This window comes from Adiantum capillus-veneris, chromosome 28 (assembly GCF_014529385.1).
Source record: "Adiantum capillus-veneris isolate H3 chromosome 28, ASM1452938v2, whole genome shotgun sequence".
NCBI classification, from domain to species: domain Eukaryota; kingdom Viridiplantae; phylum Streptophyta; class Polypodiopsida; order Polypodiales; family Pteridaceae; genus Adiantum; species Adiantum capillus-veneris.
Genome location: NC_140958.1, coordinates 37,276,583 through 37,301,009, shown reverse-complemented (window position 1 = coordinate 37,301,009; position 24,427 = coordinate 37,276,583). Strand labels below are relative to the sequence as shown.

Genomic DNA, 24,427 nt, shown 5'->3' with positions numbered 1-24,427 from the left:
CACTCTCTCTCTCTCTCTCTCTTTAAATATGCTAAGCTATAGAAAGGAGAGAGAGAGGGAGAGAGAGAGAGAGAGAGAGAGAGAGAGAGAGAGAGAGAGAGAGACTCCTCTACTTTTATACAGTGAAATGGCTAGAACAAAAGCCACTGCAAGGAAGGCAGGCAAGGGACCAGGATTAGCAGCTAAGGCAAGTAGTAGATCTGCAACCCCAAAGAAGAGACCTGGAAAACCAAATAAAATTTTGAAAGGTCCAAGGGTGAAGAAGTTACAGAGCTACATGAGACTTTTCAGAGAAATCAGAAAGGCACAGAAATGTGTAGATTTGTGCATACCAAAGCTGCCCTTTCAGAGGATGGTGAGGTCCATATGTGAAGAAGCTACCTAGGGCACTAAAAGGTGGAAGGTGGTGGCATTGATGGCTCTACAAGAAGCAGCAGAGGACTTCCTACTCGAGTACTTCAGTGACATCACCATTGTAGCAGCCCATGTCCACAGGGTTACTGTAATGGACAAAGATAGTGAGACACTAAAAAGAATAAGGTGGAGGTATGACAAACTACTGGTCCCCAATGTCTGAAGGGATAAGAAAATGAGGGAAATTTTGTTATACCCCCCCTGAGCTATTTCCACAACTCACTGTTGTAGATGTCACACATAATGTGAATACAAGGGCAAGGGCAGAGACTGTTGCTCGCCAAATAGAGGACATGAGGGAAGCAGAGCTTAAGGAGAAAGCAAAAGTAGCAGTGGAGTCCCAAAGGCAAACAGAATGCAATGTGATCCTGTCCATAGAGGCAAGCAATCAAGAAACTCTACTTTCAATGAAGGATGGTTTGCTTGCAGAGATACCATTTGTAGATGGAGCCAGAAAGCTAGCTCTGGAAAAAGTGGACATTAATTTATTGCTGAATCCAGATGCTCAGATCTCAGACACAATTATCTATGCTTGTCTTAAGTAAGTGGTACTATCTTGCTAACTTTGAAAACTCAGATAATAGGTTTACTAATGTTGGGGTATAAAGCCCAATGTGGTCGCCCAGGTAATTGGGCGGGCCGCCAAGTATGTACACATATTCTTTTGTAAAAACCTAATAAGAACTCACTATGCCCTACACATTATAGTAGAGCGAGTTCACCATATCGTCGTGCTCTTCTTCTCGCACTCTCTCTCACGTCGCACTTCCACTCGTACTCCTTAACCTGGTATCAGAGCTCAGATCGAGGCTCGGGGCAGCACTGCAGGAGGCTAGAGTCACCAACTCATATTGGAGTGAAATTCAACAGGCAAAGACACGGCCCCAAATCTCGTGTCAGAATTTCATTCTGAGGTCATCTCGGCCACCGTTCGGCTTCGACAAAGGTCTGCGCAGGCCATTTTTGACTACGTGGTCTCGACGGGTGCAGATCCGACTCTGCAAATTTGGGGTTTTCGTCCTACGACTGCAGGTGCTAAGGATATTGACACTCCCAGAGTGCTGATTTGTGGTTGTCTACACATCGAAGGACAGCTCACAGTTCTTGGAGACGTGTCACATACGACACGGGCGCATCTACACACAGACTGTAGGCGACATCCACTAGTTCATCAGGTAGCTTGTGTTTGCTGCTTGATATTCCAGATTTCATCCTGACATTGCAAGTACTTCCACATGGGATGTATTGTCAGAGATGATGTATGTCTGTTGAGGGTTTGCTAGCTGTGAGTCACGCAGCAAACAACCGCCGCAGTGGTTACAGCATACAGTGGGAAATTTGTGGATGTATGACTTTGTGGGAAGTCTATGTATTGTCAGATTTACTGCAGCCTTTGTTGAGGGTCGAGTGAGGTTTTATTGAGCTGGGGGATTCTCGAATGTTGAGATCCTTTCGGTGATACAGGTCTTGGAGCGATCCCTCGAGCACCCTTAGATAGGCAGCTAGGATGTATTGTCTGTGAGTTAGACAGTTGGGATTGCATCTTTGCTTTACTGCCGTTGAGGCATTGTCGCAGTCTATGCTTACAGGACAGTGACAGGACAGTGAGAGACAGTACAAGTGCAGGACAGGTTTACCCGCAGCTTACAGTGTCAGAGAGACAGTGTTTTCTAAGCTGTTTTTTGGTCTGTTTTTTAGTACACCAGAGCCATTTTACAAAGGAGACTCTGCCGAAATTTATGCAAAATCTGAAGCTTTCTTGGTTCATTTGACAGGTTGATATTGGTTCAGAGGTCAGTTTACTGGGGAAACTCTGCCGAATTTTTCCCAGGAAAGTAAACTACCGTGAAGCGTAGCTATGGCTGGATCACAGGACACTGCTCTTTACAATATCAAGAAGTTGGATGGAACCAATTTCCCATTGTGGAAGAAGCAGATTTGGCACGTGTTGGTACAAAAGAAGCAGATAAAACCTATAAAGCTCAAGGGGATAAAACCAGAAGATATGGACGAAGATGAATGGAGCGAAATGGATGAATTGGCACTTTCTACCATTATGCTGACTTTGGCAGAAAGCGTTTACTTCAATGTAGCAGACGAGATGTCGTCTTATCAAGCATGGTTAAACCTGAGTGATCTTTATGAGAAGCAGAGTGCAACTTCACAGGTATACTGGCTTAAAAAGCTTGTTGACTTGAAGATGAAAGAAGGGACACCTATGTCCAATCATCTGAATGAATTCAACACAATCTATAGTCAGTTGTCAGCTCAAGGTGTCAAGTTTGATGAACCTGTTAGAGCTATGTTCCTGTTGATCACATTGCCGGAAAGTTGGGACACTTTTCGCACAGCTTTGAGTAATTCTGCACCTCCAGATGGTTTGAACATAGCAGGTGTAGAAGGAAGTCTGCTTACTGAAGAAACCAATAGAAAGACAATGGACAAAGGCAAAGGAACAGCCTTAGTTGTCAGGGGAAGGACCAAAGAAAAGTACAAAGGTGGAAAGAGGAATCAGTCTCGTAGCAAGTCCCGCAGTGCTAAAGGCAAGAGTGACATAGAATGCTACCATTGTGGCAAGAAGGGTCACATGAAAAGAGACTGCAGAGAATGGAAAGCAGAAAAAGGCAAAGAAAAAGCTGAAGACCATGGTGAGAAGAACAAGTCCTCAGTGAAGATTCAAGAAATAAATGTGACAAACACTGTTGCAGAGGATGACAGTCTAGTGTCAGGAGACATCTACTTCTTGAAGAATACAATGGACTCAGCTCTTCTTACAGCATCTGATGGAAATGCACTGAGTGACTGGATTATAGACTCGGGGGCATCACTTCATGTGTCTCCAAACAAAAAGTGGTTTACTTCTTATGTGACCACTAAAGATCATGTTCGGCTAGGCAATGGGCAGACATGTGAGATCTTAGGTTTTGGAGATGTTCAATTGAAGTTTTAGAATGGCTCTTCTTTCACGCTAAAGAATGTGAGACATATTCCCGCAATTACAAAGAGCTTGATCAGCACAGGTTTACTTGATGATGCTGGCTACGTCACCACTTTTGGACAGAACATGTGGAAGATATCCAAGGGTTCTATGACAGTAGCACATGGAGTAAAGTCTGGAGGACTTTACATGTTTTATGTATCAAATGTCTCTAAAAATGTAATCCATGTAACCGAGCAGCCGAACGTTTCCTTGTGGCATAGCCGGTTAGGACATATGTCCAAGAAGGGAATGGAAATCTTATCTCGTTCTGGTTATTTGCCTGGCTTTTCATTTAATGATTTTGAATTCTATGAACATTGTCTGTATGGTAAGCAAACACAGCAGCCACATGAGCATAGAAGCAATAGAAGAGATACATAGTTGGCACTTGTTCATAGTGATTTGTGTGGACCTATGCCTAACCTATCTCTAGGGGGAGCTTCTTACTTTATGACATTTATAGATGATTACTCGAGGAAAGTATGGTTTTAATTTCTCAAGCACAAGGATGAAGCGTTTAGTGTTTTCAAAACGTTTGTGACACTTGTGGAGAATCAGAGTGGCAAGAAGCTTAAATGCTTACGCACTGACAATGGTGGAGAGTATGTTTCAAAGGCCTTTCAGAACTTTTGTGAGTCAAAAGGTATAAAACGTGAACTTACTGCTCCTTACAATCCTCCTCAAAATGGTGTTGCTGAGAGGATGAATAGGACCATACAAGAGAAGGTCAGAAGTATGTTGTCTAATGCACAGCTGCCAAATGGGTTTTGGGCTGAAGTTGTATCAACAGTTGTTCATCTTGTAAATAGATCTCCTAGCAAGGTTTTGCAGAAGGATTCAGTGCTAGAGATGGTATGGTCAGGCAAGGTGCCCTCATAGAAGCATCTCAGAGTCTTTGGCTGTGAGGCATATACTCTCGTTGCAAAGGAGTTTAGGAACAAACTTGAGCCAAAGAGTAGAAAGTGCATCTTTCTAGGCTATGGTAATTCTGGTGAGATGGGGTACAGACTTTGGAATCCCAAATCCAGAAAGGTTGTCCGCACCAATGATGTTCACTTTAATGAATCCAAATATCATTCTAAACCAGAGAGGGTTGAGGAGATTGGAAGAGTTGTCTTCCAAGAAGATGGACCTGCACGTGCAAGACAAAATGTCAGGGCTCAAGAGGAGCAAGGGCACGATAGAGTGGAACCACAGGTTGTGGCTGAGCCTAAGCCACCTATTGTGCGTAGATCTAGACGTGTCACGCGACCTCCTGATAGGTTTGTTCCATCTATGAACTATGTCATGTTGACTGATTGCAATGAGCCTTCATGTTACAAGGAAGCAGTGCAAATGAAGGACTCCAGGAATTGGCAATTGGCCATGCAGTCAGAGATGACAGCTCTGCATAAAAACAAGACATGGAAGCTAGTTAAATTACCACTGGGCAAAAAGGCTCTACCTTGTAAATGGGTTTACAGGTATAAGATCACCGCTCATGATAGTCAGCCATAGTACAAAGCAAGGCTTGTTGCCAAGGGCTTTAAGCAAGAACAAGGCATTGACTTTGATGAAGTCTTCTCTCCGGTGGTCAAGATGACTACATTGAGATGCTTTCTTGCATTGGTTGCCATATTAGATTTGGTGTTGCACCAAATGGATGTCAAGACAGCGTTCTTGCATGGTGATTTAGATGTGGAAATTTACATGCAGTAGCCAGAAGGGTTTGTTGAGAAAGGCAAGGAAGATTGGGTATGCTAGTTGTTAAAGAGTCTTTATGGCTTAAAACAATCACCGAGGGCATGGTACCATAAATTCCACAAGTTTATGCTTTCTCAAGGCTACAAACGTAGTGAGTTCGATCACTGTCTATATACAAAGAAGGCTAAGGATGGTAGTTGGCTGATCCTTATTTTGTATGTGGATGACATGTTGATTGCTGGCAAGCACTTGGAAGAAATTTCAGCTTTGAAGTCAAAGATGGCAAAATCGTTTGACATGAAAGACATGGGTGAGGCAAGTCATATACTTGGTATGCGCATTGAGAGAGACAGATCAAAGAAATTGATTTGGTTATCTCAAACAGAGTATATTGACAAGGTTTTGCAACGTTTCAATATGGAGAAGGGAAAGGCATTGAGTGTTCCATTGCCACCATATGTGAAACTTAGCAAACAAGATTGTCATGTGTCTGAGGAAGAAAAGGCTGAAATGGATAAGATTCCATATGCGTCTGCAGTGGGTAGTTTGATGTATGCAATGATTGCGACTCGCCCAGACATTGCATTTGCAGTGGGAGTAGTAAGTCGATACACGTCAAACCCAGGCAAGAAACATTGGGAGGCAGTGAAAGGAATATTGAGATACCTGAAAGCTACAAAGAGTATGCGTATATGCTATGGGATTCAGGAGCTAAGTGTAAAGGGTTTTACAGACTCAGATTATGCAGGTGACTTAGACAACCGAAGGTCTACGTCAGGGTATGTCTTTACATTGGCTGGTGGAGCAGTATCATGGCGTTCTAGATTACAAGATTGTGTTACTCAGTCTACTACAGAGGCTGAATATGTTGCAGCATCAGAGGCATGCAAAGAATCAATTTGGCTTAATCGACTAGTAACAGACTTGGGAATCAAAGAAGAGATGCCTGTGTTATATTGTGATAGTCAAAGTGCTATACAATTGGCTCGCAATCCAGTTTATCACTCAAAGACAAAGCATGTGGATGTGAAGTATCATTTCATCAGGGAAATGCTCGAGGATAAGCAACTTCAGCTTGTCAAAGTTCACACCACAGAAAATCCTGCTGATCTACTTACAAAAGGACTTCCCTCAGAGAGCTTTGCGCATTTTCGCAAGCAGTTAGGTGTAGGGTAGTACATCACTTCTCTACATCTCTTGTATATTAGCTTGTATAGTAGCTTCTCTCACACTTAAAGTACCACATTGGACTTTAAGTGGGAGGTTGTTGGGGTATAAAGCCCAATGTGGTCGCCCAGGTAAGTGGGCGGGCCGCCAGGTATGTACACATATTCTTTTGTAAAAACCTAATAAGAACTCACTATGCTCTACACATTACAGTAGAGCGAGTTCACCATATCATCGTGCTCTTCTTCTCGCACTCTCTCTCGCGTCGCACTTCCGCTCGTACTCCTTCAACTAACTTAGGTATACTCTCTGCAGCTTGATCAAAAGTCAACTCCCACCACACACCCACACGGAGGTGTTTCTTCTTGATCCACAAATGTCAGTGATTATTAGACAGAAGAACAATCCATCTGGGACCTTCGAGAGTTGGTTTCTCCACTGTGCTATGCTGGAAGTAACTGTCATCATCTTTCCATATGAGAACAACCATCACTGGAGTCTCATATGCCTTGATGTTGACCAACCAGCAGTGTGGGTGTTCAATTCAATAAAAGGAACCCACCCTGAAATTAGGCTGTAAGTGTTATGTATCAGAAAGTGTTTCTTATAGATATCCATGTAAATTTGAAGCCTCAAGCTAACATCTTGATACTGCTTTGTGCAGTTGTATAAAAAGGTTGTTGCTTGCCTATGGCAAGCTATGTGGAAGGTATGAACTATACAAGGCCCCAATCAAAGATGTACCTGTCCCAAATCAAACCGATGGAAATTCTTGCGGCTGGAGATGTCTTCTCCATGCAGAATATGTCCTGCAAAGCTACTTTGCATTAAAACCTTTCATGACTAAGGTAACCATTCGGCAATGCATTCATTCAGTTTTGGTTTAGTTTATACAAGAATTCTCACCATGTGGTCTTTCAATTTTGCAGAGTGCTTTAAAAAACTACACATATGATTATTTGCAAAGATACCGGGTAAGTTTAATACAACACCTGCTTACTGTGTCGATCCCCAGAGAACCTGAAGATGGCGGCTTGGACGACCGCACAATTGATATGACAATACATGACGTGCCACCACGACAAACCCCTGCATCCGATACAGTGGAATCACAACGGGCCGAGGGGGTCATATCAGCTGAAGATGAAAGAGCCAAGGAAAGGGAAAGGTCAAATGAGCATATGGAAGGTGCTAGTGTACAACCAGAGGAGCTTATGGAGGAGACAATGAAAGAGCCAAGTCAGCCAGTGGAGGAGCCAAAAGAGCCTATGGATGAAACTCTGCATGAGGAAAGTAGGCCTATGGATGAGCAAAAGGATATGGATGAGGAAAACAGAACTAGGGATGAGCAAACCGATATGGATGAGGCAAGGATGGATGATGCGAGCCGGTCAACCGAGGTAGAGGAAAAGACCTTGGAGGAAACCTTGAATGAGGCAGAAAGAGCCATGGGGGAGACCCTTGATGAAGATGTGAATGATGACTATGAAGATGTGAATGATGAAGCTAAAGCAGAGGAGAGCAACAACGATAACAACACTACAGAGACTCAGTATGGACCCTTGCTACCTGTAGATACGGTTGTTCCGGTAATGTCTATTCAAGTATGGAAAAATATGTTTAGCTTCTAACTTCTTACATGTACTTGTCAACTTTTACAGAGGTTGATTATCTTGGACCTCAATGGATTGCTGCTGATGCACGTGCCTCTGGGTGACACAGAACCCTTTGAGGATTTGCAAAAGTTTCGGATGGGAACTTGTCGAGTCGTGGTTCGTCCAGGAACCAAGGAATTTATTCAGTTTCTTCTTCCGTGCTTCAGAGTTTCCATATGGTCTTCAATGCAAAGGCAAAACTTGTCGCCACTAGTTACAATAGTTTGCGGTGTACGCGGCGCTCACACGTCAGATTTTTCCTTTTTGTATAATCAAAGAAAATGCATGTGTTACTGTCGAGGGCCACTACCACCCTAAAAAACCACATTTACCTCTTTTGTACAAACCGTTTAGCCAAATCGGTGTACCCTTTGATGCAACTAATACACTACTGATTGATGATACTCCTGAAAAGGGAGAACTAAATCCACCGGGAACAACTATCTCACCACCTTTTTTCGAGGGGCATTCCTTTGATTTTTACCTGGAAGACATTCTGATTCCATACTTACATAAATTGTATCTCAGTCCATTGTTCACAGACGAGTTTGTACTTTCTAATGAATTAAGATGACTCTTCTATCATGTCTTTGTCTTGTCTAACATTGAGAGAGAGAGAGAGAGAGAGAGAGAGAGAGAGAGAGAGAGAGAGAGAGAGAGATTTGACATGCTAAAGAAATGTATTTCAAGCACACTTATATTCACACGGCACAATTGACAAATGAGCTCAAAAAACTTCATGTATTGAAAGTCATTCGTATACACTTGGATTCACAAGAATCTCTGTTACATTGACACTATTTCAACCCGACCATCCAACTCTTTGCACAAAATATCTTTTTCCCTTCGCCGCATCACCTTACGGCCAGCTAGGAAAAAGGAAAAATCTGATAGGTCCCTGTCCATTGACTCTTCAATTATGTCATGATGAAACTGCAGAAGACTGCATAGCTCCCTTATTGTAACCACCAACATTAGGCCATGCTCTTTATCAATCACTTCCACATCCACAGCAGGATTATCTTCCTTATGAGCCTTGATCTTAAGACTTGTCTCATCCATCAATCATTCTCAAAATCCTAATCTAATTCTACAATCCTACAATCCTAAAGGTACTTAGCAAGTACAACCTACTTCCAAGCTACCTCTACACAACAAAAGAGTACGAAATCTTAAGCTATGCGCTTTTAAAAAGAAAGTTTTTAATTCTAGGTGAACCTAGAGGAAGTTAAACGATAACTTCACAAGACACTCGTGTTTTTTCTTAGTTTAAGTCTCTTCAATCCCCGACAGCAGCGCGCCAAATGTGGGACGAGTGTCTAACCTCACTCATATCTTAATGCAAACATAGCGAAAACCACGAATATAACTGTCAATCCATGGGACGAAGCTGACTCAACTAGTGCATAGAGGCTAAAAGAGGTTGTCAATCTCTTGGAAAACAACAAAAAACTTGCATCTAACTCGGGCTACACTCAAATGACTGAAATCACCAAAAGCTGATCGCTCATCGGCAAATAATTCACATCCGTTACAGCATCAAATGATATCCAAAACATTACGAAACTTCTAGGACATGTTTATAAGACCTAAGCACACATTCTTATGGTCTCAAATCTCACTTTAGGTCAAGTGCAAAAATCACGATTATTAACAGTAGTGAGTTTTTGACCTAGTCATTTTTTACCAAGAATGCATCTAAATGCTTAGCAATGAGGTCCCAATACCCTGCCTATACTTAATTTTTGATTTTGAAGTGTAAATTTCTTTTTATGATGAAATTAGGCCACGGGTCGATGATGCCAAAAGCTGCAAAATACCATGAAATGCTTACGTCAATGCGTAGAGCTCTTACCTACGGTTGCAACGTAGTAAACACGACTACAATGTGATAACCGGGGAGGGAGTAGGAAGCGCGAGAAGGAGATAAGTGAGCGCCGTTAGCTCACGCTGTGTTTCTGTTATCCAAAACTTACAAAAATTGGCTATTATACCTTAGCCAAGGTTTTTGGTGGTAAAACTAATAATCTGGGAGCTCTAACTAAAGACAGGTTGATACAATCTGGAAGCTTGTAGCCCTGGCTCATGAATTACAAAGTTTATCCAGAAAATAGGAGTTACAATATTCCCAATTCATCACAATAATAAATGTTTTTACAATGAAGCTCCAAAAAGTGGTGTCCGAGCTAGCTTGCTGCTAACACCACAAGTATATATTGAGAATGTGATGATATGCACGAGGTGTGATTAGTTTTTGACATTTGTCACATATGTTTATGTATGCTTCTACATTTATAAACAAGGCCGGTCACCAAATTCCTACAACAAGAATTGTTTTCATAGTTTTATCTGAAAAAATGGTTCGCCTACTTGTCCAACATGAGCTTGCTAAAGAATTGGAATGTATTTATCTTTTGTGGCACATATTCACAATTGATTGTCCTTACCCCTTTGTAGAGGTGATCCTCAATCAACACGCAACTTTTTGCTTTGATTTGAATGAACTTCATACTTGAACTAATCAACCCCTATGGTAGGATTCCTTTGGTCAGGTAATCCACAATGTATGAGCTCCACTTAGGTGCAATCGCTACTCTGAACAATGTTGCATGTTCTATAAGTGCCTACGTTGCATAAAAGATACATGAACTAATGTAGTCATGAACACTTCTCTGAATTCTAGGCTAGTATACACCAAGTCTCATAAATCTTTGAAATGTTTTTGTTTTGCCATTATGAATTTCCCATAGTTTGCACATGAGTTTGGCTTAAGTACACGTCTTTGTTGGCGAGCAGATATGCTGCTCGCAGTTGCTAGCAAAGTGAGAACTAGGCCAAGAAACAAGATGTCAACCAAGGATGGAGCTTGATCTGTAGGCTCATGGAAACAAATAGATGGGTATCAATCATCTACTCGACCTTCTATGGACAATCACTAACAAGGAAAATCAACTCAAAGAACACTATGTATGCACAATTGCTATCTTATCTACAAGGTTACGCTCTCCAAAACAAGACCTATCGTTGACAAATTGTCATGAAACTCACAGGATGACCTCTACACACCTTGAGGACACTACCCTAAAGTCTCTAACCCAAATCACTACCTGTGAATACTTGCTACAGAAATGTGTATGAAGACAAGCCAAAAATTACATGTCACCAATTCTCAACATGTTTAGGCCTAATGTCTAGTTCTATTCGTTGTCGTGAACACAATGGCATATAGCAATCACAAAACGGATGCACGATTAGAGAGAAAACTCATCTCGAAGCTTGTCGGAGAGCTCTTTGCAAAGAGATCAAAATCATGCATAATTGAATCTTGACATACCCTAATTAATTTCCCAACTTAGTAACTTGCTTCAGAGGTGGCTTATCTGATATCATTCATGATAGATGATCGTTTATGAGCTATCATTGTCCGTTTTTCCCCAAAACTCATATTCATGATGTACAAGGTATATAGATCGCTATTCAATTTTCGATTTGAAAAAAATGCATCTCTGGCTAGGGGTTAGACTGCTATCCATTGTTTCAATTTTTCTTCACTCGTAGCTTGTATTCTCTATTCATAGCCTACTGACAAAGCTTGGCTTGATTTGGACTTGTATTTGGCTTTCCAATCTAACTTTTTGGATTTCAGTCTCGGAAATGATCAATGGGCTCATCGCTAGCGCCTTCTGGCTGCCAAACACACATAGAACCAATGATGATGATCAGAATTTGGCTTGATCCCTAGTTGCTCTTGCAGACATCTATCATTATAGATGACTGAACTATCATTTTTGCCCCTTTTTTTCTTGTCAGTATTGTTAGTCCCTTTTGTTTGTTAGGATTCATTAAGTCACATACAAGATAGAAGATTTACAACATAAAGATCTTTCATGTACACGGCCTTGTAGTCCCATGAAGTGTCTAATAGGCAACTTTAGACTTGATGGGTGCTTTTGTTTAGTCGCATCACAAATTTTCTTTGTCCTTGGAAGGCCATCTGGGAGTTTTATGACCATTCTCAGTCATTTTTGGCTTCATATTTTTGTCGAAGGCTGATCATCATTTTTATATTATCTCTGACATCATAGTCTTGTGAAATTTCTTCATTTTCATGTACCTTCTTCTCTTTGTACTGCTCAGGCATCTCTTCAGTTTGTGCGTCACTTGGATTATGATTTTTTCCTTCTTTTTCCAAGAAAATTCAAAAATAACTAAATAAACCAAAAATCAACTCAACAAAAAGAAAAATCATTTGAATAGAATTTTGAACACTATGTATACTGTACACATGTCCCTAGGGGCTCATATATGGCTTTTCTTCCCGTACTTCTCGTGTAACGCTATTATGAGGGCATATACTCTGAATTTTGTCAAAAAAATCATCACAATCAAACACAAAAATTCAATAAAACTCACAAAACATTTCCTTCCAATATCATAGTATTCGCTCCGCATTTAGAATGGCTTCCCCCCTCCTACTTTCTAGTGGCTTTTTACTACGTCTTGTTTGGTCCTCTTCACTCTATGGGCACCTTTACAAGATGGAATCATGATTTTACCAATCATTCAACGAAAAGACATAGGTTACCAAAGTCCACCTTCTCTCATAGGCTTTCAACGTCCGCCTTTTCTAATATTGTGAAAAACACAAGAAGTGATGCATAGGAAGAATCCATTGAAACTGAGAAAACATAGAAAGGAGGAGGAAAAAACCGTCATGAAAACTAAACATTTGAAAAAATGGAGGGTAATCCAAAGACCTCTCTACTTTATGTTTCCTTATTAATGGTGTAGTTTCCAGTGTCTTTACCAGAAGATTTTGTATCTTCAAGCACCATTATATCCAATTCTCAAATTTTTGGTTCTCGAAAACATAAAATGTATCTTTGTACTTTGTGCCTAATTTTTTATATTATTCCCATTCTGGCCAAACCGTCACTTGATTTAGCGGTTTCTAACAACATATAGAAATGTTTAGATGTTTCTAGCCAAAACCATCTAAGAAAATCTGGAGTTAAAGAAGACAAGGGTCATATTTTTGTACATGTGTCAATTATATTTGCCTATTTTTTAATCAAGTGCTTAGCAAACAACCCTTTCATAGTTGTTTTTGGCCATAATGGGCACCTTTATATATTGGCTTGGAGAAATGGTGAGGTTAGAATAAACTTAAGAACTACCTAAGGACAAACTTATCAAGAGAATAATAACTTATCAATTGTCTTTGTATTCTTGAATATAACCATTGCTTTGTTGTGTTAGTTATGAAGCTTCTTACTGCTACAAACGGGAGCGAGGAAGGCCCTGCAAAATACCAAAACTAAATACTATAGACGATGAAACACACAAATCTGCCTACCTGGCAACCATCCTTGCACATAATCACGTTGCACAGGAGCACAAAGAGAGAGAGAGAGAGAGAGAGAGAGAGAGAGAGCGATCAAAGAGCACGTGCAGGTGCACCTCCTAGAGCGGAGTGCTATGCCGGCACGGCGAGAGAGAGAAGGGAGGAGAGGAGAATAACACAGACACTGGGTGCAATCTCCCCCCGTGCAAGAGTGAGCATTTTTCTCTTGCACGTATTTACTTTATAGATTTCTAAATGCTCAAAAATGAATACACACTGTTTGGCCGGACATTAATTGGCCATAGCTCATTTAGAGCACTTTAATAATACAATGATAATAATCAGGTATTCTTTGTACATTCCATAAAGCCTCTATGCCTTTTCCACTTGTCAGCTGCAATAAACAATAAATACAATAATTTATCATTTCCATTACATACCTCTCCGTCGTTAGAAAGCAACTGTCCTCAGTTGCAAAGATAAGAATCTGCAAATAATACTTGTCAAAAATAGTGATTAGTATTCTGTGTCAGGAACATGTCATAATAAAAGAAAAAAATTATTAAACTAAATAACATTGTTTATGCCAGCCGTCATCCACATACTACCTATTCTATTGTCCCATACCACTAGAATAAGCAGTATATGTCATACCCTGATGAATCAAAATATCATTGATCACATTCATCATTCAATAATCATTTCTCATCAATCTCAAGTCCAATTCCATAAATACTCTCGTGCCAGAAAAGCATCATATACCAATTCCAAATTCAAGTCCAAATCCAAATCCAAATATCTGCCAACATATACCCATTGCAAATCCAAATCCAAATAACCTTCATTTTGTATACTTGAGTAACAAAAGCATACCAGTTGCAGTGGTGGCCAGCCAACTGCAGCATGATTTTGTGATCAGTGTTGCCTAAATTGACGAATCTACACCAATAAGACGTGCTCCCTAAATCGACGAATGTGCACTAATGTTGCCTAAATCGGTGAATTTGCATTTGGCATTGTTTAAAAGGTGTGAATCTATAGTTTGTTGTTGTGCTGCCTAGATCAACGAATCTGCACCAGGATGAGCATTTAGACACTGCCTAAATCGGCGGATCTGTGTGTTGGTGATCAATGGACTAGGCTAGGCATAAAAATATAAAATTTATCACATGTGTGAGACCAATTTGGAGCATGTTTGAGTAGGAGGATCTTACAAATTGTTGTTCACTGTCCTAGAGCACCTTAGCTCACATGAGTAGCTGTATAGCTTAATGACAAATGATCATAATGAAAATCCTTTAAATTAATGAGAAACCAAAGCTGAAGCAGTGTGTGTGTGTGTGCATAGAGAGCTATAATTGAAACAATGACCATTCGGATTAGGGGATCGTACAAAAATAGAATGCTCGTACAAGCTGGAGAGGGTTATAACTGTGTTGTTTGCTTTTGGAATGGGAGCCATAGACACATCCAGAGTTGTAGACAAGAGAGTTAGCATACTTAACAAATGAAGTATTGAGTAAGAGATTAGGTTAGATAGTAGATCGATACACAAAGAATGCCAGCTGAGAATCTTTTAAAATAGTCTTAGTGGAATATGACGTGAATGTGATAAGTAATACTGTAAAAATAAAAGAAGGGGATTTACACTGTGATAAGTGAGCTCATGACAACGTAAAATTACGTACCTGGAGGCGGTTTGAAGAAGTGACTAGTATCCAAATCGTCAAATGCTAAACAATATCTTGAAAATAAAGATCAACAGCAAAATTCATCATTTAAGTAATGTTATACAAGTTAGAACAAATCAAAGTACAGATTCCATAAAGTTTAAATCGTACAGATGGGTGTCAGATATCGGTGAGGTGGACTATATATGTCAGTAAGTTTTTAAACCATTGATTGTTGTTGCAAGAGAATGAGAAGCTAGTAAAATTTCACCAGTGTTCTTGAAACTAGCTAAAATAGCAAAACATTGACTAGATTCCATGCTTTTCTTCAAATAAATCCCTTCAACAGCCAAAATTACATTTTGAGTCCAAAACTGTTACAATCAGGGTTAGTCCAATCCAATGTTTGGGTACTAAAATAAAATGTTGTAAAGTAAAAGATTTAAATTTAAAACCCTTAAAGCATCAGTCTAAAATTTCATCAGCATTGTCGATTCGCGTGATGCCCGACAGCATGCGTTTATCTGAGAAAGTGTTGCAATGGTTGTCGAAGAGCTTCCTGAATGTCCGTCGCGGTAAGGAATCATAGTGGGAGGGGGAAGAGAGATAGCGGAATGAAATGATATATTGTATGAAACGTCGACAAAAGGCCTATGGGAACAAAAGGCCTATGGGAACGGGGAATAAACTCATACAATCCTTTTAGATCTAAGCCAATGTTTGGGTACAAAGTAAAATGAAGTACATTATTTTAAAAAAATTAAAAAATCATCATAGTAGCATCATGAATCGAGGATCTGCATCGGGTGTTGCCTGATAAAGTATTGCAGAGGACGCTGCAAAGCGTCGTCAATGTGTGCTTCTGTAAGCAGTTGGATTGGGAGGGGGGAAAGAGAGAGGGTGTTATGGTTGTCAAACAGTGAGAGAAAAAGAGAGCGATAGAGAGAGATTCTTTTGATCACAGAACAAGCAGGTTTGTTGACATCAATTCTTTCAGGGGTTGCGGGCCGTCCTGGGCATCCCAGGGCCAGTTAAAAGCAAATACACTGGAATGCCAGTCACGTGCATAATCTACAGCATGCAATTCTACCTCCATTATTTCTTGGATACCCCAGCATATAGCTTGACCAAAATGTGTGATGCCTTCCAGGCTGGTAGCTTTATTGCTCTTACAAATGAAGTCCATTGTTTCTGGCCTCATGCATGGCCTCAGAAGAAGAACGAGCTGAAGTGATGGCGTGTGTGCAACATTCCATATGCTGCAATCGAGACTGGGGAGCCACGCATCATCATGGTGTGCTTCACAGAACAATTAGCAGATGCTTTCAATGAGCTCATCTCAAGAGGCCTCCCGGTGAGAGGAGTGTGGCTTTAGCTGAGAGTTGCGCATGCAAGCAACAATCGACAGTCGTCACTCATGTCGTTGTGACTGGAGCTCCACGCGCTTGTTGTTGTGGGTAGGTTGACTATTGCTAGTAGCACTACGCTACAAATAGTCCAGCTCGGCCTCCGATGAGGTCCATTCACTCACAAACTGAAGTAAAAAGCAAAGGTGGCGCATGCAAAATGTGTGATGGAGCGAGGGAGACGACTGGTTGATTTGCAGCCGTTTGTAGCAACACGAACAACCGTAATGCAGATTCTTGCATGGCGGCTGGTGAGGGGTGCTGAGAAAAGGTGAGGTTGGTTGGCGGCGCCGTGTGTGTAAGAGAGAGATGGTGGCGCAAAGAGAGAGAGAAGAGAGAGAGAGAGAGAGAGAGAAATGGGTGGACAAGAATTCGGAAAGGGTGGGATGCTCCCCACCAAATCTCATGCACTAAGGTGCGGCTATGATAAGGTCGACCTGTTGTGTGCTATACTACGCACGTGACAGCAGCTTGCCGCATGAGATGACACCCCCATCTATGCCAGGCACTGTTTGCTCCCTTCATTGCACCCGAGAATTGCCTGCACAGGCAATGGCAATCCACTAAAGCTCAACCCCCTATACCAATCCAACGAGCTCAGCGATCTATGAATTGCGTCATTTATTATTATTATTATTATATATATTAACATATAGTAATTCTCTATGCATGGAACATATCACCATTTACTCTTCGGGACCTCCGATATCCCCGCTAGAATTTTGATCCCTACAGACTACCAACCATATTAAAAACTCTCTATCCTACTCTCCGAACTTCTTACCTACGATGAAAAAACAACAACCAAACAAAATGGTTGATTCTTCTTCTTCTACTACTACTGCTTCTTCGTCGTCGTCGTCGTCGTGTACTAAACACATCTCCGATCATATGAAAAAAAATTATTAATCAACTACGTACACTAGGTATGTGGATATTATTAAGAGTGTTCAACACTATGTTGGCAATATTCAAGATTTTTCTTAGTATATAAAATTAATGAAAAATTAATGTACGATTAAGGTGTTCATAGTCTTGCCACAACAAAGAGAGACAAAACGATAAAATTAAATGAAATGAAAAAGAATTGTGTAGTTGTACTTATCTCTAGTTCGGGATCAAAAAGATCTAAATTTGCTCGGATGTCAAGTTGTAGGTCTCTCTAATTGTTTGTTACCAAGAGCGTAGCCTTGTGCTCTGATACCACTGCTACAAACGGGGAGCAAGGAAGGCACTGCAAAATACCAAAATAAAATACTATAGACGATGAAACACACAAATCTGCATACCTGGCAACCATCCTTGCACATAATCACGTTGCACACGAGCAGAGAGAGAGAGAGAGAGAGAGAGAGAGAGCGAGAGCGAGAGCGATCAGAGAGCACGTGCAGGCGCACCTCCTAGAGCGGAGTGCTATGCCGGTACGGCGAGAGAGAGAAGGGAGGAGAGGAGAATAACACAGACATTGGGTACAATCTCCCCCCGTGCAAGAGTGAGCACTTTCCTCTTGTACGTATTTACTTTATAGATTTTTGAATGCTCAAAAATGAATACACACTGTTTGGCCGGACATTAATTGGTCATAGCTCATTTAGAGCACTTTAATAATACAATGATAATAATCAGGTATCCTTTGTACATTCCATAAAGCCTCTATGCCTTTTCCAGTTGTCATCTGCAATAAACAATAAATACAATAATTTATCATTTCCATACACTTACTAAAGCACATGACTTGGAGATGATTGATACCAATTGTGATCTCTCATAATATCTCTATGTATTGCTTGTAATCGGCTCCTATCTTTTGTAATCATGTACAAAGTACATATGCATAATAACCTCTAGGTTTTGCTTGTTAATACAAGTTTACGTAGAAAGCCAAGAATTTTGATTTTCCATGATCTTTGTGTATTGCTTGTTTTTTAAGATTCAATCTTTTCATAATTCTTAGTTGTATCTCTTAGCAGAGTCTTGATAAACTTTGAGTTACCTACATAAAGAGATTCTTAAAAAGTTTTCTATTCATGGGTCTTACAAGAAACCATTGCCTAGCACCCTTTACTATTGGTATGTGATTGGTTTTTGTTTGTATTATGCATGTTATTTGATATCTAAACATACTTGTCCATTGTGGAACATGTTATACTCATGCATTGCAATGCTCAAAACAATTTTTTGGAATATAATTCACAAGAAAAATATTAGAGGTAAACTGACTAAATTTGAAGGTCTTTACAACTAAATTTCTCAAACTTTTGTAGACTTTCTCACCTTCAAACTTAAAGTTACCGGTAAATCTCAAATTTTGTAGGTGTGATTATACTAAACTTTTTTTCAAGCATTGACATGCATTGCCTTTTCATTGAGTTCTTCTTTAACAAGAAATGTAAGCATGCATGGACTTGATATGCAATAGATGAGCTTAACATTAAACCAAAAGAGGCATACTTTGGGGGCCATTGAGCTAGGCTTAAGCTTAAGCACACATTGCATGCTTGCTACATCAATAATCGATATAATAGTACATTCATAAGTTTGCAAGAAAAATCTAAGGAGCATAGCTTGCTTTTTTCTTCGATCACACCTCTTAGTTTATGGCTTTGACAATTGAAGTTAGCTTGAGCATCACTAAGGGTTTTCCAATGACAAATTATCAAATTTTCATGCTTTCTACAGTTACCCAAAAGAGTTTCAAATCAACATTTATATGTGTGTGTGTGTGTGTGTGTGTGTGTGTACGTGCGTGCGTGCACTCGCGTGTGCATTGGGCACAAATCCTCTAAACCATCAATGTGGTCTGCCCACCTCGCTAGTCTTTAGTGGCAACCATACTTGTGTATGGAAATCTCACTACACATAACTTATACTTCGCACACTATATATTCCAATGGCTACAATTGCATGAGGGATCTAGCTTTTTGTATTGAAGAATTGCTTGCCAAGATCAATGGTGGAAGATTTTAAGCAGACTGCTTAGTCCGGCTCTCCCTCAGCTTGGAGGACACTTTGGACAAATGGGCATGAACCACATCAGCTGGTAGCTACCTATGTATTGTTCTTCAGAATAAGGTTTCTTAAAGTCTTCTATGAAGGGGCATAGCATGGAGCTGTAGATTATTAACCCCAAACTCAATTGGTATTATGGGGAAGGAAGCCTCTTGTAAAAAAAAAAGACCTCTTTCAAGTACCGGTACTGCAGTAAGTTTTTCAAGTCGTCTGCACCGCAAAGCTTGACCGTCTGCCACAGCAGTCACTGAGAGACCACATGAACCACCAGTGGATGGTATATTGCCAGTGGCAATTGCATGTCCAACAAACAACCAGGGGTTGCACTGATGCATTCACATAAAGCAGCAGTACATGTAGCTTCAATCTCTTGCCGAGCTCAAGTTGTATTCAAAAAATCCCACTCATTCTGCCTTTGCATATAGCAATGTATGAGTGGATATAGTAACTCTCAGAAAAATGTCAGTTGTGTTGATATGCAGTAAAATCTTGATGTTGATCCAGCAGTACCTCTCACAAATTAGCCTCTATCTGTGCATTCATCCATGTCACTCTAAGGAACTGTTTTTCCATCCAAATTAAGGCCTTCAAATCTAGACAGCAATGCATGGGGGCATGTGTGTACAAGAAGCTGAGAGCACATGCTACATGGAGCCCACCAGAAAAGTATTACGCTGCCGGCCTGGAACCCCATAGAGTCTCTAGACTAGCATAGTGCATTTCCTTAATGGGCAGCAGCCTCACCTTCCCAAATAGCTGCATAGACATAGATGTCATGACTATCACTCACAACCTTCTGACGCTCCAGGATGTTGATCTCTTGAAAGGCCACCTCATAGGAACTCTCAAGCTCTTTTCACCAGAAATTTACACAAGAGCATGCTCCATCATGAAAGTGATGAATCTGGTATGCATCGGATATGATAATGTCCCGCATTTCGACTTTGGAAATTGCTTTAGCCGCAGCATGACAATCAGAGCACACGCGAAGATTTTTGGACAGCCGTATGGTCGAACCTTCAGCTGTACTTATAAGACCAAAAGCTATTGCTAATTTCTCTGAATGTACCAAGCCTTCATCCTCTGCTTCCTTCCCCAATCCCCACTTGGGTACGAAGCCGGTGCTTGGACTGCATCCTTCATTCTTTAACTCAACAGACAAAGACTCAAGTTTAGCGTAGATTCCTCCACTCTGAGGGTGAGTCTTGTCTCCCACAATAAAACAATGTACATGGTTGTCAACTTCAATAAAGGCTTTTGCAGGTTTCTTCCATGCATTGGCACTGATTCTCAACTCCTCAACTTTCTCAGCATCATCCATCAAACCAGCACCAGTGTAGAGACTCCACATTAGTTTGTACTCTGCAGAGTATCCAGGATTAATGCTAACAGCGTGCTCAAAGCATCTTTTTCCAAGCTTTACGTTGCCGTGGCGCCGCGATGCAGCCAGCAAAGATGTCCATCCCACGATAGTGGACCGAAATGGAACACTTTCCATCAAGTCTTCTGCCTCATCAAAGTGGCTCCCATGTCCAAGCAGCTCCACCATAGAGTAGTAATGCTCCAAAGTTGGCAGTACACCGTAACGCTCTCTAATGGATTTGAAATGTCTGCATCCTTCTTCTATACGGCTAGCATGGCTGCATGCAGATAGAAGGCATGTGAATATAATTGGATTGGGAAGGAGACCATGTTCCTCCATGTCTTGAAAGCATTCAATTGCTGCCTCATAGTCATTATGTTGGGCAAAGCTTGCAATCATTGTACCCCAGGATATAATGTCAGGGTTCTCCAAGCTTTGAAATACATCACAAGCGTCCTTGAGGGAGCCGCATCTTGCATACATGTCAACAAGGGCACCACCAATGACACTGTCTGACTCGAGCCCTCTACAAATTGTGTACTTGTGGATCTGTTTGGCTTGTTCCAACGCTGCCACCAAAGAACAAGCTTTCAAAACACTAGCAATAGTGTATGATGTTGGCTGTATGCATCTGCTTTGCATTTTCTTGAAACATTCAAGAGCCTCTTGGCCATGCTCATGCTGCACAAAGCCTGTTATCAAAGCACTCCAGGTCACCACATCTTGCTCTTCTCGCTTATTGACAACCGTGCAAGCACCTTCGAGGTCACCACATTTCATGTACATATCAACAAGGGAGCTTCCTACAATAGTGTTTTGCTCAAATCCTTCACCTACAATAAGGCTATGGATCCAAATGCCATGCTCCAAGCCCTTATCCAAGCTTCCTTCTCTAGAGCATGCTTTCAGGACACAGGTGAAAGTGATTTCATTGGGCTCCAACCCCTCTTCCTGCATACCTCCAAAAAGTCTCAATGCATCCTCAAAGTGCTCATGAGCTGCATACCCCGAGATAAGCGCACTAAAGGACACAACATCTCGATGCTGTAACCGGTGGAAGACTACTTTAGCATCGTCGAGACTGCAACATTTTCCGTATAAATCGACTAGGGTGTTGCCAACAAACTTATTTTGCTCAAATCCATTTTCTATGATGTTAGAATGTATTTTCCATCCCTGATCCAAGTCTTCAATGGTTGCACATGCCCTCAATGAGAAGATGAATGTTCTGACAGAACAGGAGATTCCTTTCTTCTGCATGCTTTGCATTAGTTGGAGGGCTTCTTGGTCATGCCCATGCAAAAAGTATGTCACAACCATCAATTCAACTGTTTCAGTGTCCTTCCTTCCTTCATCAAACATTGATCTTGCATCACCAAGGCATCTACACGAAAAGTACATTTCAATGAGGGCCAAAACTACCTGTTTATCTGCTTCAAAACCATGTTTCATGATGTAAGCATGCACTTCTCTCCCTTCCTTGATAGCTGCACTACTCGAGCAAGCACTCAAACAGCATACAACAGACACCGTATCGGGCTGAAAACCTTCACCAGGCATGCGCATGAAGGACTGAAGAGCTTCTTGCACTTTCCCATGCTGACCAAAACCCCCTATCATGGCATTCCAAGTGACTACATCCCGCTCTGGCATTTGGCTAAACACGATACATGCATCTTGGAGGCTCCCACACTTGGCGTACATATCGACAAGAGTGTTGTTCACATGTATACATGACTCATAACCTGTTTCAATAATATCATGGTGTACCAAAGTACCATGGACCAAGGATGCTGTCAAAGCACAAGCTTGAAGAACTGCCACAAAGGCGTGTCCATCAGGTTCTGACGCTGAAGTTCTCATTCTGAAATACAGATCCATTGCGCAGTCAGTAGATCCAAGATTTGAATGTGCTGAGATAATGGCACTCCATGCATACACACTTGGTTCCCTTAGCTCTTCAAACACCTCATTTGCTTTTGTCAGGTCCCCAAAGGTGGAGACCATCCTGATCAAATGACATCCAATAAAGGAATCAGTTATAAGTCCATTTTCCACAATCTTAGCATATACGTCTTCTCCAAGGGCTGTATCCTCATTCTGAATACATTTTTGCAAAATATAATAAAATTTTCCAGTGGAAGACGGCGTGAAGGACTGCCCTTTCTCCTGATTTACTGATGAAATGGCTGCTCTACCGTGGTTCTCTCCTAAGCTTGATGTGGAGCAACTGCAATTAGAAGTCAAAAGAAGAGTGTCAGCAGACATGAAATTAGCTATCGCCTTTGCAAATTTTGGAGCTGCCACCAAAACCATCGTCGGAATCTCAAAATATCAGTGTTTGAGAAAAATCATTTTCACATACATACAAAACCCCCTTTAGGATAGATTCAAAGAGGAAATTTAGCAGAATAGGCGGTATTTTTTACGATTTAACTCTATTTTCTTAAATTTTCCAAGCGGATTTTCTCCTTCCCCCCTTCCCTTCGACCGGCTAATTTAGTTTTTCAACCGGTTCAAGGCTAAGCTGAGGCACACTTTTCCCGAACACATCCAAATGAAAATCCTTTTCTTGTCTCTCTTCTTTCTTCACTTTTACAACTGGGTCTCAGAAGAAAAGATCACCATTGTTTTGTGAGCATCTCTAACATCCTAGGTAACAAACAAGGTACCACACAGCGAAAAAAGGATGAGAAAAAAGAAAATTACCTCGTGGGGGCAGAGGCGGTACTAGTGGCAGATACCCCTCTTCTTTCGCTTTCGTAAATACGAGGGCTAGAGAAGAAACAGGGGAATGATGTTGCAAATACAGCAGCCGCCATAATGAGGAACCAAAGGAAGATGTTGAACAGAAAACCTTTAGCATGCAGCTGTGTTGAGAATCATTCAGTTGTGTTTAGAATCATCAAAAATGCTATACAGGAAGCAGTGCCTTGCCATGGAGGCGCCCGCATGAGAGGTGGCTCCCTTGATGATAAGGGGGGTAGGACGGAGGGTATGCACATTGCTGTCATCAATGTGCTTCACATGTCATCAGCATATTCTATACGGACAGCTGCATGCATATGCCTGCCACTTTACATCAACAAATGCCATATGGGTTCTCACCATCAGCTACCCCAGTGCAGCTTCTCTGTGTTTTATATGCAATGGGCACTTCTTGATTCGCGAATGAGTACCTCGCTCCTTGAACGAGAGGCCCACTAGGCAGATAAGAGAGCAGCAGACTCTGTAAGACTCTGCGGTACGACAATGTGTCAATGTCTATGTATCTATCAATAACCCTGGAAATGTGGAGCTCTCTCTCTCTCTCTCTCTCTCTCTCTGCGCGCTTAGCGCAAGAGCGACCTCGCAACTCGCGCAATTCTTCTGGGTGCCAAGGAATGTATGTGGTTTTGAAAGTCTCATCTGTTGAGGCAGATTCTCAATAATCGTCCATAATCGATCCTTGCTTCCTGCAGCCGACACAAGGCCTCCTTAAAGCAATGACCTATTGGCCTAGGGATCAATTGTAAACCGCGAGATAAAGCTTGTCGATTAGTGCCACGTGGCAAGCTAGATGGCAAGCAATGAGCATATTTCTTGTAAGAGGGGCATTAACTAGGCATCATCATATGTAGGCCACTAAGACGTATAGTAGACACACTACAGAAGGGCCTCATTAAAGCATTGACCTCTAGGGATCAATTGTGGATGTTACCATATTATGGCAATGATGTGTGTGAACACACTTAGG

The 24,427-nt window shown here is 41.2% G+C and overlaps 1 protein-coding gene across 1 annotated transcript; it reads right to left on the bottom strand.

Moving 5' to 3' along the window:
• Window positions 1–19,210: 19,210 nt before the first annotated feature.
• LOC147420295 (pentatricopeptide repeat-containing protein At2g03880, mitochondrial-like) lies at window positions 19,211–24,161 on the bottom strand. The gene is made up of 2 exons (XM_086504217.1): window positions 23,401–24,161; window positions 19,211–22,921 (listed from the first exon to the last, which is right to left on the bottom strand). Exons 1-2 carry the CDS (start codon window positions 23,511–23,513, stop codon window positions 20,185–20,187), a joined length of 2,850 nt encoding a protein of 949 aa, XP_086360343.1. The 5' UTR covers window positions 23,514–24,161; the 3' UTR covers window positions 19,211–20,184.
• Between the last annotated feature and the right edge of the window lie 266 nt (window positions 24,162–24,427).

Excerpts from the sequence above, each read along its gene's own strand:
- LOC147420295 (XM_086504217.1), bottom strand. The coding sequence starts at position 23,513 with ATGGCGGCTGCTGTATTTGCAACATCATTCCCCTGTTTCTTCTCTAGC. Across the intron at positions 22,922-23,400 it reads ACCGCCTCTGCCCCCACGAG|TTGCTCCACATCAAGCTTAG; the intron begins GTAATTTTCTTT and ends TTCTAATTGCAG.